The 15,062-nt window shown below is 41.4% G+C and overlaps 1 protein-coding gene across 1 annotated transcript in view; it reads right to left on the bottom strand.

Annotated features, from left to right (window-relative positions):
* The window catches only part of LOC103801359 (p53 apoptosis effector related to PMP-22-like), a 14,550-nt gene extending 1,363 nt beyond the window's left edge, over nucleotides 1-13,187 (bottom strand). Inside the window, exon 1 of the mRNA XM_009073771.1 lies at nucleotides 12,891-13,187. Within this exon, the coding sequence (XP_009072019.1) occupies nucleotides 12,891-13,101 (211 nt within the window). The 5' untranslated portion in view covers nucleotides 13,102-13,187. The remainder of the gene's footprint in view (nucleotides 1-12,890) is intronic.
* Nucleotides 13,188-15,062: the final 1,875 nt, after the last annotated feature.

Raw genomic sequence — 15,062 nt, 5'->3', positions numbered from 1 at the left:
GAAATTTTACCACTGATTTTGATCAAAATCAGAATCACTTCATTTGAAAAAGTTTGTTCAGGATATTCTTTCATTTTCAAATTACATAACTTTATGTTATAACGTGTCATAGAAAAGTATATTGTGTCAGCATAATAACTGGAAAAAATAATATTTGTTCAATATTTTAAGATCTGAGGAGCAACTACTGTTCAAAGAGATCAAAGTGTCTCCTCTTCTGAATGTAAAAAAGCCCACTTTGACACTTTTAAAACTGTATATTAAATTGAGTTAGCAGTTAAAATCTGCTAGGTATCTACTGATTTCATCCCCTCACCTACACACTATGCATTTGTAAGGTGTTGGCTTCTAAGCAAACATATATCAACAGTGCTGAAAAATTATCACAGCCCCAACAACCCTGACAATAATTGCAATTCAGTTTAAATGCATTGCACTCTGTCCAGTAAAAGTTCCCTCTGAAATTGAGTAAGTTAAGATTTTTGATGCCCAGTAACCTGCCGATTTGTTGCCTTAAGCATGAAAGCTATAAAATGTAAAGTGTCCTGCCTTTCCCTTGACCAGTCAGGTAGGCATGAGAGCCACCATCCCATCCCCACTGAGTGACAATTTAGTGCCCAATCTCTCTTTCCCCAGACTCCGCACTAGCACTGCTATTAGATGAGAAAAATGGATCAGGATTTTCCGCTACCCTTTCCCTTTTGTTTGCTTTTCAACATCCTCCTGCTTTATGCTATCTGCTCCATTCTAGCTATTGCACTGTATTTTCAGTTTTGTCATGTCTTTTCTTTCTTATATCGAAAATTTTCTGTCTGTTGATAGGGTTTTTCAGCTAGATTGTTTTTCCTGTAACTGGCAACTGGCTGAGAAGATTCAAAGGGACAGTCAAGATGTTCTTACATCTCATTTTCTAGCCCAGTATTTTAGCTCAAACTCCTCTCTATGGGAGCTTACAGGAGGCTTGGAGGTAGAGCATGCCATGTGGAGGCACAGGTGAGAAGACAGCACCTCAGGCAGAGTATTAGAAGAAACAGTCAGGAAGAAGAATTTCTTAGACTGCTCAATATACCTTGCTGAAGACGCTCCTGCTCTCAGCCTCTGTGTACCACTCTAAAATAGCCGAGAAAGGGGCACTGGCCATAAAAGAAGTTACTCAGCAGTGGGGACCTCACTGCTCTTGGATACAAGACATAACTTCTGGCAGAAAGGTGAAATGACAAGGACATCTAAAGGTGATGGGTTTTCTTAGGTGCACAACTGGTTGTGGTTAGGCACAAAACTCCCAGGCAAAGGGGTGTGTGCAGGGCACACTCAGGCACAGCTGCCTGCCCAGCAAGTTCTGAAACATCAGGAGGCCTAGGTATTCCATCCTACCTGCTGCCAGACAGTCTGCCAAAGCTCCTCAATTCCCAAGAGCAGCTGATGGCAGAGCACCAACCCCTGGAGTGGGAGTGTCACCTGGACTGGGGACTTAGGGATCCATGCCTGGTGGCTGCAGCTATGTGCTGTGGCACTTTGCCCATGCCAGCATCTCCCTCCTCCACCAGGCTTGCCCAGGTGTTTTTCCTGAAGTAGTGTTACAAATGCTGTGACTATATGAAAGCAGACTGGGCACACACCCAGCCCGCTGGGCATTGGCTATATGGCAAGAAGAAACATGCTTGTTCCAGGATGCTTACATCATTTGGAGGCATTGCTTAATCACCTAACAGCCAATTTTGTGACTCTCGCTTCTACAAAAGAGAAAAAAAAATTCACTCAGTGTTGGGAGAAAAACAATGCACAGCTCCAAGTAAGGCAAGAGGATTGCATGGAAGAGTCTCTATGGCTTGTTTTTTTTCTGAAGACCAGTATCCTGACTTCATCTGTCCTTTACAAAAAGCAGCAGTAATCAGTATTCTAAGACCACAGTGTGTAAACACCTTACCTTTCTAGGGTAAAAGGTAGAAAAAGCTTTGTGCAGGAATAAGTTTGTGTTTATTTCTCCTTGTGCCAGCCAAGAGCACTAGAGTAGTTTAGGGTCTTAACGAACAGAAGACTAAAAATTCCAATAAAATGTCAGAATAAGAACAATTAAATTGGTCAGAAAGCACTGACAAGCAAGTGGCTAATTTGGTCCAAAATACTTTCTTACCTTCCAATGTTGTGGGGTTTTTTGTTTTGTTTTGTTTATTTGTTTGTTTTACTTTAACATTGAGCAAAAGCATAAATAAATTGTTCTAACTGCAAAGCTTCTTCTTAAAATGTGAGCTCCAGGCCAAAGAATCCTCACAGGTGCAACACCAACTCAAAGTACACTTGGCTCTAGAGAGAGGGCAGCTGAAAGCTGAAAGGATCCAGCCCCCCCATCATCAAATGAAAAACAGCAACAAAGGGAGCAGCAGGTTGCAGGATATCAAGCTGAGTCTGTGAAAATGTTCAGCAATTTTTGAGATCCTTTTTCTCAGCCCCAAAAATGTCAGTGCTGTTTTGGCTGTTTAAGAGTTAAAATGTGCTTGTTAGAAAAGAAATGTGTGTTTATGCACGAGTGTCCGTGAATACCAGCAGGATCCTGTAACACTTTGGTGCCAGTCTTATTTCTCCCTTTTTCAGCTCTTCTGTCAGTTGAAAGAATGCCAATGAACCCTATGAAAGGGTTTGTAGGCAGCTATACACCGTCTGCTCTTGAAAACTACTTCTAACTGGCAATTTTCTGAGCATCTTTGTCTTAAAACTAGACCACATTACCCCACACAGGCAAAAGGAGCCCATGTGTTCATGCCTATTTCAAGTAAAGCAAGGACAGTGCTTCTGATAACAGTGTTTTATATGTCTGTCAGCAGTGATTTGTGTGAGTCTGGGCTAGTGAATACAGTAATATGTGACTACTGGAAAATGAAAATAAGTGCCTGCCTTCTAAAACTCCCTGCTGTATGAGAAGACACCTGAGCTAATTCGGAGACCAGAAGGAGCCCACCCATCCCAGGACAGAGCTTATGGTATCTTATGGGCAAGATAATTAACTGAGAGAGAATTCCATAATAACGCGGCTTTATTACTCTGTTATTAAAGCTAACTCAGTTTGGAGGCAGCATGACTACCTCTTGTATTGCACCATATAAACACATTCTGAATATCCTATAGCTCACTGCAGCCATAGGGAAGCTGATGGACTTAATTAGACATCCAGGACTGAGTGTCTCCAGTTTCCTGCCTTCCGGATTTTACTCCCTCATGCATTTTACAGTTTGCAAAAGTGTAAACACTGTCTGTGTTTCACACATAAGGAAACAAAGTTCCTTGTTCAGCAGTAAATTTAGCCAAAACTTTGCATCACCAGATCTAGTATTTCCTTAGCCTGCCCTCTTTCACGCTCCGAACGGTGCCTTCAAAAAAGAGCTGTTGTGTCTTGAAAATAGTATTTGAAGTACAATTCCCCCATGACAAATACAAATGCCTGTGTTTCTGGTGTATGAGTTTCAAAACATGGGAAAACATTCACAATAACATTTTAATCTTTTTTCTTGATCTGGTACACCCAAACCACATATACTACTGAGTTTTTCTTTGGGTGACATTTCCTGAAAGCAACCCCAGAGCGTTCAGAAGTATTGCTCCTTGTATAATCAATAAGAACATATTTCTTCAAATTTTCCTCCTGGCTTGAAGCTAAATACACAACTAGCACTGGAAAGAAAAACAAATGTTTATTACCAGCTTGAAGACCCCAGCAATTATCTACAGATTCTTGCTGACTGATCATTTTAACACATCAGCCACTGCAGTGAATTGTGCAGGAATTTGAAGCAGGATAGCTTTAATTCAAAAGAAACAGGAAGGGGGGGAAGAAAATGTAACAGACTAATATTTTGCTCTGTTATGCTTCATACCACCAAGGGAAAGAAACACAAACCCTGCAGTTCTGGCTCCAGTCTTGCAAAGCAATTCTTACAAGAACTAAAATCTGCAATAGGGGCGATTCATCTCTGTGTTGTAGGTAATGAGAATGTTTCTAGGCTGAGTTTGCAGAGCTCAACCTGTTTTACATCTCTCTGATTAAAGGGAAAGAACATTATTTTGGAAACAAAGCTGAACCCGTTTGGGTTTCTCAACCTGACATTCTTCATCAGGGTGTGGCAAACACTGCAGAGCTCATGCTTCACTTTGCAAAGGCACTGCTTTGGCCAAGTATTACCTATTTCCCTTTGGTTTGCTCTGCTCAAGTTAAGTTTCCATGTGAAAGTGTGCATGTCTGCAGCAGAACATGTGTTCTCTTAGGCTGAATCTTTAGATGGTCCATCAAACTCATTAACCCACATCTCTGTCAGCAAAAGGGTTACAAGCTGTCGGTGTATGCGCAAGCCACTGTTATCAGGACTCCAGGTTCCCTGGGTTACCCATGCAACACTAGACCGTAGAAAATCCTGTCTTCTGGAGATCCTGGCTTTGTAACATGCCAACTATGGGAAATTTCTGTGTTCTTTATGAAAATAAGTGTACAAATCTCTGCAAGTGTTGGCTGATCACACGAGCTGGCATTGAAGTACCAATGTGCATGTATTTGTATACAGCTAAGACAAATCAGTACCTATGAAAAGCAGCTTCTTACGAATAAACTGCATGAGCAGACTGAAAGCTATTGACTGAAAATAATTTCAAAGGAAGTCTGTACAAATGAGGAAAAATCACGTGTTAGTCATGGATAATTTATGAACAGAAGAAAATGAGGAAAAAAGCATCAAATGCATGACTGAATGTGTACTGTGTTCTGTGTTTCTGTGTTTCTTGCATCTGGATCATTCTTAAAACAACTTCATTCTCTGTATATCTTTCCCATGGGTAGTCAATACTAGATGTTTTTCTTTGGATTTGTGTGTGTGTGTGAGTTTATATCTTTTGGAGTGCAATACAGAATTTTTAGTCCTTATGTATGCATCCTTTTCAGTAACTCCATTCTTTTCCTCCTAGCATTACTTCTTTAAAATTCATTGGCAGTTAATATGGATTTCTCATTTAATAACAGAGTATTATCTTGTGACATGAAAGCCATTTTTATGTGAGCTGGAACCAGCTTTTAGCTTGACACTAAGAGACAACCATAGAAATAGAGAAGACCTATTTAGGTCCACACTAAGATAATGTCATTGCAAAAGTTTCTCAGTGACTAGTAACAGGTCCCATATAAGTAGAAAGGATTAGGTCTTTAGGACAATTACCCCATAATAATGATTTCAAATGACAACATAAGGAAAAGAACCTTTATGCATTGGTCATCTATCAATAAAAAACTGTATTTGTTAGCAGAAGGCAACGTCTTGATCATAGCTGAGTGCTAAAGTGATAGCTCAGTGTGGCTTGGTGGGCTTTAACTCCTTTAAAGCAAAAACCTATTAATTCATCATCACTGACTTCACTCACAAACAAACACAGGCAAAGCCTTTATGTAATCTGCAACCCTCCTCTCTTACTGAGGTAAGCAATTAAACTTGGAAGCTATTCCAACTTGAATTTGAGGGGAGGAGCAGTTACATCTTGAGGGAGTGGTTCAAATTCATCTCATCATAAGCCCAGGCATGTACAGGCTTGATTTAGAAGCTGGCTTCTGCAAATCCTGTACTAATGAGGGCTGCTCCCTGATGCTTACTTAGTGCTAGGAAGGCAGAAGTGGCAGAGGGTGTAGAGCCATGATCAAAGGGAGCACCAAGCGAGTAAGTTAGCTATTAAAAATAATGCACACTCAAAATCAAAGGTTTGCTCATGAGAGAGTCAGGGAGTACACCTATCTCACATTATCTTCAGAACCAGTTGCATACATTGAGAATAACTCAGGATTAAAGCTCAGTCTCCTACACTTTAATGCTATAACACTTTTTCTTTCTATTTTTTTCCTATTGATTTTAAGGTAAAATAGGATTACTTAGACTTGGACGTGTATATGAGGATTGGAAGGGTCAGGTCAATAGAACAGGTGAGGTATTGATCAATCAGTTCGTTTACATAAGCTCAGCTAATGAGAATTGAGAGGTGTACCTGCTCCCTAACTACCCCTGAGTTAAAGGTGGGTTAAAACAGTTAGGGTGAATTAAATAGAATTAATTTCCATGATAACACAGGCTATGAAATAGGACTTTTAATCAAAACAGCAGAGTGGAACCTTTCCAAAAAGCTCTTTTTAAGTTTTATATTCCCAGAACCATTTGAAACTGGAGAACACTGAATTTACATCTTATTTCCATATGCACCAAGTATTGTTTTCACTCCTGATCTGCAGTTTTCATGCTCTGAGCAAACTTGGTTCTGAAACTTTGCTGAAAATCATCTTTTGCACTAGGGAAATTCCCTCTAACAGACAGCAGCTGCGAGTCTGGATCTAATTTTCTGTTAGAAACAAAATTTTACCATTTGCAAAATAAAACCCCCAATGCATAAGCAAAAACGGTGCTTTGTCATAAAAATACATTGACTCTATTCTTGTGAATGAAACAGCTTGCACAATGCATCCTGAAAGTCTTCATCACTTGCTGCTTACCTCTGATAGTGCTGTAAATGAACTGCACAGAGACTTCCTATATTTGGGGTCTCACTTGGGCACAGTGTGCCTATGTCAACATAGTAGGTGACATTAGGTTTTTTTTTAGCAGGAGTGAAGTAATCTGAAGTGTTATTTAGTATCAATAGAAGGAAGCCAAATACCTCTGGGACATGGGCTACTGTCATCACTCCACAAAGTACCTTGAGTTCCTGGGAATTTTTGACCAATGAGATATTTCATAATAGTACTTGACAAAGAAGAAACACGGCATTATAATACTCACTGACTCAGTGTGTTTAAGGTTGCTCAGAACAATGCAAGCTGCCAGTGAGAAGTGATACAGAAATGTGAAAAAATGTTTTGAGAGTTTTGTTCTTTTCCTGCATAATACCTTCTCACTTAAGTAACCTGACTCTTTAACCCCACAGTGGAATTTTAAATGCATCTTGCAGCCCTTATCACTGTTCAGACTATGGAGAGGTTATTACAGCCCTGCTATATCAGATTACCTCAATAAACTAGAGGAAGAGATGAGGTGAAGAGAACTGAGAGTTTGGCCACAAGTTTTCACATGCCTTCAGCAGACATGCCTCCTCTGTGTGAGTTAATGGAACCCTCTCTCAAGGACTTCAGGTCCTGACAACGCCAAGTGTTGAGGATCTTCACAAAGTCCTCAACACCAGCAATTCATATCTCCTGATGGGGAGATGAGAACCATCCTCATGATCACTATTTTTCCACCCAATCTAACTATAATTATTAAAGGAAGCTTGGATAATGAACAGTGGGATGCCATCTGCAATTGCTCTCTGTAGACTTAATTGCTCAAGAGCATAACTGTTATTTAGAAAAGAATCTGATTAAAAGAATCTGCCACTAAAATTATAAAAGGACAAACTCTAAAATTACAAAGGAAAGCATGTTAGCAGTTGCAGATGAGGAATGAAAATTGCCATAGTAATTAAATGATCTGGGCTTGATTCCCTTCTCTTTAGAAACAATCGAGTATCTCCTACAAGCTGGGGAAAAATCAAATTTTTTCTTTCCTTATTGTATGGAGTTCCTTATACACTATTGTTGTGGTATTTTCATTACTCTGTATGTTAAAATTGAGACTATTTTCTATCATTCTAAATTTTTAATAATTATGATCTCATTTCTCACTGGTTAGTCCCAGGTAACGTTACACTTTCAGGAGACTGATGTCTTAGGAAATTATGTGCTTCTCTACATACTATCATTAAAACTACAGGCAATCACCATAGATAAATACAACCATTTCATGCTACGATACAGCAGGAGCAGCACCTGGCTTTCTTTTTCAGTTCACCCTGTGTCAAAGGACTCAAGGTTTGTCCTGTAATCCAGGCCATGCACAGGGCATAGAGCTAGGCTCCATCCTTGGGACTCCTACAGGCTTCCTTGGACTGGTCAGAAGCCTCCCCAGCCTTTATTTCCCAGCTGCAAGGACACTTTTCCAAAAATACTTGGATTTCACCAAATTCTGAAAGCTGATAGGTGCAGAACCTTGACTTCAGGGAAAATCTACAATAAAGGCCCTATGACATTAGCTGGTCCTTGCTTCAAAAGCACAGTTACTCACTTGCTTCGTTTCTATTCCTATGTACAGACACCCTCAGATGCCAGGGAGGCACTGGGACAGCTTGCTTCTCCTCCCCCACCCTGCTGTATCCCATCCCATCCCTCTGGAAATATCCCCGTGTCCCTCTGCTCGGGGTGTTTGCTTCAACTTGAGGCAAGTAAGGGTTTCCCCATGCCTGGGATTAGGTGCTGGCTATCAGATCTGATAGGAATGTGGGGGAAGGCAAAACAGTTTTACATAGATAGGACAGAAATGGCTAAACTTGGTGCCTAGTCTGTCCTGTGCTCCAGGTGTGATGAGTCATGAGTCTGGTGGAGAAGGCAGTTTTCCAGAGGGACAGCTGTGGGTCCAGCAGTGCAAGGCCAGAGAAAGGTGTAGGACCAAGGTACAGCCTTTGCTGCTTGGTTACTGATCCCAACCACACTGTGTACCTTGCTATTGTATCATTACCTGGGGATATTTAGTAAGCAGTTTCCATTTCATTCTTCCTCCAGAATAATAAATGGTGCTTCATTGTAGCCAAAGAATCCCCAGAAACTAGTACATGATACAGGTAAAACAGGGAAGAAAATCTACTCATCAATGGGGATGCAGAATATTTCTTTCCTCAAGAGGATATCACCTTGGAAACATAGCCTTCTTTCGCTTATCCTGTAGCCATATTTATCTTCTGTCATCTTTGAAGTAATTTTTGTCCATTATAATCATACTATACTAGCCTTCCAATCTTGTACTATTGCATTGACATTCATAAAACTGGAATGACCTAGAACATAGTTGCCCATTATTTGCCTAGAAGACAAGCTGCAGGAAGGTGTCCTTTCCAGATGGCAAAATCATTCATCCCTCCACTAATCTCCACAGCCACTAAACCCTCCACACATCCTAGGAAGAGGCTAATTGAATATTTGCACTATGCAAATGAGCTGATCATTTCAACCTAAACACAGAGCATTAAACTTTCAGCTGTTTTGATGGCAGCATCTGCACATGGAAGAGCTGCAGGGCCATGTGGAACATAAGATCGGACAAGTGTAGCCACAAGTTTTGTGCATCACATTCAGACTAATAAATTCAGTTATGTTCTCACAACAAAACTTACGCATGTTTAAACATCTTCAAAGGCTGCAGTGTAATAAATTACATACTGGAGAAGTGTCTAAGGTCTGCAAGACACACCTTGTTCAAGACAGCTAATACAGTCAAAGACGAAGAAAAACAAAGGAGTGCTGTGCCAGCTTCATGATAGGGTTTAACCTCTGTGTTTTTTTTGTAAGCTAAGTCATGTCCCAGACAGATACATTTCATACTGTGCTCATTATCTATCCAAAAAGTCTTCACCTCTCTTTGTAAAGGTTCAGTCATAAGATTGAGCCCTTTATTTTTCCAAGTGCCAGAACAATGAAGAGCTACAGTTTGTATCTTTCCGTCCCTCATCCTAAATTCCATGCATTTCAAGTAAGTGTCTTAATGTGCTGGATGTTTTTTTCTTACAAAGTTCCATTTCTTTGAACTAAATATGCTTGAAAAGCAAGACTTTTGTTAAAGTCTAGATGAGTGTAATATGGTTAAAGCAGAAGATCTGAACTCTTGGAGAAGATAACAGAACGTATAAACTCTTCATATTCTCACTTTCAACTGAGCTCATAAACTTTGCAGAAGACTATGGGTGAGCAGATGCTTTCACAAAAGACCTGCACCAGTGGGGTTACTCTACTGGCTTTCTTAAAAAAAAAAAAAGTCTTCCCTGTGACCCTGTGAGGTTTTAATTCTGTCTGTTTAAGCAACTACTCAGAGACTCCAAACTCCACTGGTGCAGCCAATAAAACATTTGGCCTTTTTCCCTTCCAATCTGACCAACCTCAATGATGTTGGGTTTTCGTCTTCTGACTGTGTATAAATATATCTTAAGCCAATCAGCAGAGATTCAAGGGGAATTATAAACATTGCATATGCAGAATTTGATTTGAATTTGCACATTATAATTAGCAACTTGCAATAATATTATAATTATCTCTAATTATGATAGGATGAAGATGTCTGTAGTGGCTTAAGATAACGACACTGTCCAAGTCATGTTGACAATATTTGCTGGCAGCTGCTGCAGTACACGTGCACATCACATATATCAGAGAAACCATGTCTGCAGGAAGACTGAATTTCAGAAACTACTCAGCTTGTGGCAGATTAGGCAGGGAAACTGAAAGTAAAGCCCAGAAGAAGCAAAATGGAAACTGTGGAATAGAGGGAGGGAAGAGAGATCTCATCTCAGAAAGGATGTAAAACACTTCTGTCCTTTATGTTTACATCATGTCTTTTGTCTCAGGAAGGTGTGTAATTACACTTTGTTTAACCAGCACTGTGTTCTGCTTGGCACAAAGTTAAGCATCCCACACAACTGGTGCTGAATGCTTGTTTTCCATGACCTTTCTGGAGCACTGTGGATAAATGTAATCCCAGAATTATTAAAACCCTATGTTTCAGCACTGAGACAGGCTTAACACAAGTTCTGATGCTCACAAGTGAGATGCTGTCTCACGGCCTGGTCTTTGGGTGGAATCCAAGACCAGCATCAACCACCTACACCTTGTGTGACAAAAGCCAGGAGTCACATACAAAAATCCCAACCTCACACCACTAAGCAAGAGAAAATGGATCTGAGTACATCCTGTCTCTGGAGAGAGGATGTCTGAGGGAAGTGTCTGGAAAGGATCAGAACAGTGACATGAGTTTGCATCCTTAACACTCACATCTACAGCCCTCACATGGGTCAGGGATAACTCACTCCTGCAAAGGACAAGATCCACATTGTAATAACATAATATTGCAGAGGTATAAGCCTGGCAGTTTAACCCACTGTCATTTGGCCTATGCACACATTTTTTACAAACAGACTTTACATATTCTCTCCCTGGCTAAGTGACTCCATTGTCCCAGGCATATCCTTTTTTTTTTCCACATGGAAATTGTGTCCAGGAGGATTTTGAGGATTTGCTTAGGTTTCCTGGGTATTTAGTCAGCTTGAAGAGGTCAAATGATAGATGCATGCCCATTGAGAGCATAATGCAGTCATGCAGCTCATGAAAGGCATTCCTAATGCTTTCAGCCACATCAGTTGATTCTCCAATGTACCTGCTGGGTAATATTCTGCATGTGTGTACCAAGTCCAACATGTCCATATTAAAGGTTCTCGACTTACTCTGGATGTGATTCATGATAACCCCAGACATTGCATGATAGTCCACATAGCGGATGACCTCCTTGAAATATGTGTGAATACTGTCCAGTGGGAAACTGTGCACACAGCTACAGAATTTAAGGCTGTCAGAATGAGGAAGGATAAGGAAGGAAGTGAAATGCCAAATATCTATATAGGACCTGAAAACAAGGTGAAATTTCTCTTGTATTATCAAGAGAAGCAGGGTAAAACATCTTAGTATCTTCTGTCCAGTTAAAGCTGGCATTCATGGCATTCTCCAGGGCCTTACCTAGAGATCAAGAGGCGAATTCACTTTTCAGGAGACTTAAGAGGAAATTCAGGACCAAGAAGCCCTTTGCTAAGCATCATGTTCTCTCTCCTGCTCTCCACAGCCATGTACCAGAGGCCAATTTGCTGGCTTGACTTATGCCAAGACACACAGCTGATGTATGAGCTCTGAGAGCAGGACTGGGCGTGATGCTCAATGGAGCTGGTCTTGCCCTGGAGCCCTACACTCACAGAGGCCTGCTGCAATTAACTTGTTACAGCTGAATTTTATGCATAGAAGGTAGAGTTTGACCATTTACAAAACACTTTCAGGAACAACTTTGGAAAGCTATAATAAACGGTCCCTGAGATTGCTTCCACAAGCGGTTTTACACTCATTTTCTAAAAGAGCAGTAGAGATTCTAAGCCTTAGAGAAAATGTTCTTCCTTTTAATTTGAATTAGCATAAATTGTAAGAACACTTGAACTTTCTTCCCAACTCAGGCTAACAGCCCTTCATTCACAATAACTTGTTTCAGACCGTGGCCAATAGCAGATATACAAAAAGTAAAAAAAAACCAATGCAGGGCACATGTGGAGTGACCTTTCTCTTGGCCTGTTCTCCCAGACTCAATGATTTACATCTTCAAGCTGAAGACTGCACCTAGTCAACATGTTTAATAGCATACTTAACCAAAACTTAGTACAAACAAGGAATCCTTTCATCGTTTAAAGCTTTCTTTCATAATCACAAGGAGACTCTCACACGACCCACCTACCAGAGCAGTTTCAGGGCAGCATTCTGCAGCCTGACACTCCCTGGGAATATCTTCCTTCCATCTTACACTTTTACCTCCCCATTTCTTGCTGGAGCTCAGATATAATTGTCTCACTAATGCCAGGCTTACCCACACAACTTGCTGTTTGAACATTTGATCAGCAGTAGCCGTTAAGTTTTGAAAAGTAGTGATTAGTGAGGTTACCAGCTTCTCCTAAGAGAGGAAGAAAACCTAAAATGCTGTAACATTTTCTGCACTGGTACAATACTATGTGTGGGATTTTTTTGTATTTTGAAACCCACCATATAAAGCAGTCAGGTTTTTTTTCTGCACAGGGGTGAGGGCATTTTATTTCTGCACCCTGTTAGTCAAAAGTGTTAGTGTATTTCAGTGACATTCCTTATTGCCCATAACTTCACATATAAATGCTGGACATTAGGCGATACAGCTAGGAGAGCTGAGGGAAGATGAGCTCAGAGGTGTGACCTACTGCTTCAGAGACTGCTCCCCACCACCCTTGCAGGCGCTTACCGTAACCCATGAGGGACTCGCAGATCCATTCCCCACCCTGGTCAGGCCTCCTGCAGTTCTCCCATAACGATGCTTGTTGCACGTAGGGCAAGGTCTGTGATTCCAGCCAGCCCCTGCCCGCCAGCGCGATGATACCGAAGATGACTCCTATGCCCAGGAGCAGGGGTAGGATCCATCTGCACCGCGTGTAGTCGAGGCCGTACTTTACCATTGCTCAGGGCAGGGGAGGCTGGTGGGATGAGGATGGCTGTCTCTGCCACGGACTCAGCGACTCAAAGCAATGGGTGCTTCTGCAAAGCTCTCGCAAAGCAACTTCTGGTACCTACAAGCGCATGTGCAGATGTTTGAGAAAAGCTTTTTAATCAGGAGAGACACAGCAGAAGGAGGGAGGAATAGAGGGAGGGAAGGAGCTCCACCTTGATTTGGATGAGTAAGAGCTGCTGCTGAGCAATAACCAGTTGAGCTGGGGAGAAGCTTCAAGGCTGGGTTTATCTGTGGGATCTTCCCTGCCCTGATGACTAGGTAACAAAGCCGGTACTGTTTACCCTCAGCGTTTAACACTTTCCTTCCTGTTATCCCCACCAGCTGGAGCATGTCACAGCTGTGTTTACACCTTTCTATCTCCAAAGGGGATTTGCATTATGGCAGGTGAAAACAGAGGCAAGAGCAGGGAACTATTTGAGTGAGAGGGTGGTTGATTCTGAAACTCGCCTCCTGGACTATCCAAGAAAGGCAAGTCTAAGTTGCCTTTCTTGGACTCCATTTAAAAATAAAACCATACCTTATTTTTGATGATTAAAAAAAAAAACTGCTATAAAGCTAAGATGATAAAAATCATGTGACTATCCTCCCTTCCCCTTCTGGGCCATAGCTACAGGGGAAGACACCCAAGGTTTGTCATTAAAAATGTGGAATGATCTGGATATATCCTTAGCAGGAGAACAAAACCCGAGTTTTGACTTGACTATGCCTTACGAACACTCCCGGCGTGTGGCTCTGGCTGTACATGCACTGCCTGGGGCCTGTCAGAGCCTGTCTGCAGTGTGCTAGGAGCGTGATGCATCACCTCACCATGCCCTGGCAGGCCACCCAGTCAAGTGTGGGGCAGAGTTTTCTGTCTGTCAGCTCAGAAGCGATTTAGCCATGTTCCTTGCACTCTCCCTTTGAACTAACATGTGCTACAGCCTAGTATTTTGGTAGGACCCAGATGTGTTTACCTCTGGAAGCAGCTGCAGCCCTTACAGATCAAAACTGCTTTCTATGAAACATGGTTAAGCAGAGAGGATGTAAAGTATCCTTTCTTCCCATGGTGGATTTTGTTGTGTGGCTGGATCCAAGTACAGACCTCATTGACTCTCAGAGATTTGCTACCGTACTGCAGCTCTCATGGTGCAATGTGACATCCATACTGAGCTGCAAACTCCACAGCATTTTTCTGAATTAATATTCATAAATCAATAATGGCCTAAGTAAAAGAGATTAATAGTTTACATTGCATTGATACACTGTGCCTGAGAAGCATTGAGCTTGCACAGACCCAGACTGGAACACCCACAGCAATGAGCTGCAGCACCATGATGAAGGAGTAGCTCCCCCATGCAGGGGGAGCAGCTGCCCCATGGCACAGACACAGTCCAATGTCCCTGCAGCTGTGAGAGGTCCATCAGAGGCAATAACAGGTCTCTGTGAGAGAGTAGATGTTTTTACAGTTTGGGCCATTGAATTTGAATATTGCTGAAAGCTAAAGCCACCTATGAAGACACCTCAGCTGCTGTTTTGGGTTATGTGACAATCTCACATATTTTTTTGTAAAGTAAAGTAAACTTTAGGGAACAACAATATACCTTGGCTATCCACAAATTCAGTTATCATTAACCTAAATATAATGTTTAAAATGGCATTTGCCGGTTCTGTAACACTGCAATATATAATTTTTATGCATGATTAAAAAAAACAAATTTACATTAAAGCAAATCACATTTGAAGCTCACCCTTACATAGTACACTATGCTGGTACCTGCAAGCTGTCCAAGTCTGCTTATACATGTTCTTCTGTTGCCATAGCTGTGATAGAAATGGGCACAATGACCTCCCAAAGCTTGAGAGAACACAGATTTGGACATAAGATGGTTTTTAAAAGATGGCTCAGAAACACTCAGGAATCTGTCAGTA

This window comes from Acanthisitta chloris, unplaced genomic scaffold (assembly GCF_000695815.1).
Source record: "Acanthisitta chloris isolate BGI_N310 unplaced genomic scaffold, ASM69581v1 scaffold1994, whole genome shotgun sequence".
Taxonomy (NCBI): domain Eukaryota; kingdom Metazoa; phylum Chordata; class Aves; order Passeriformes; family Acanthisittidae; genus Acanthisitta; species Acanthisitta chloris.
The sequence above is the reverse complement of the archived record's forward strand: the minus strand, read 5'-3'. Positions and strand labels throughout refer to the sequence as shown.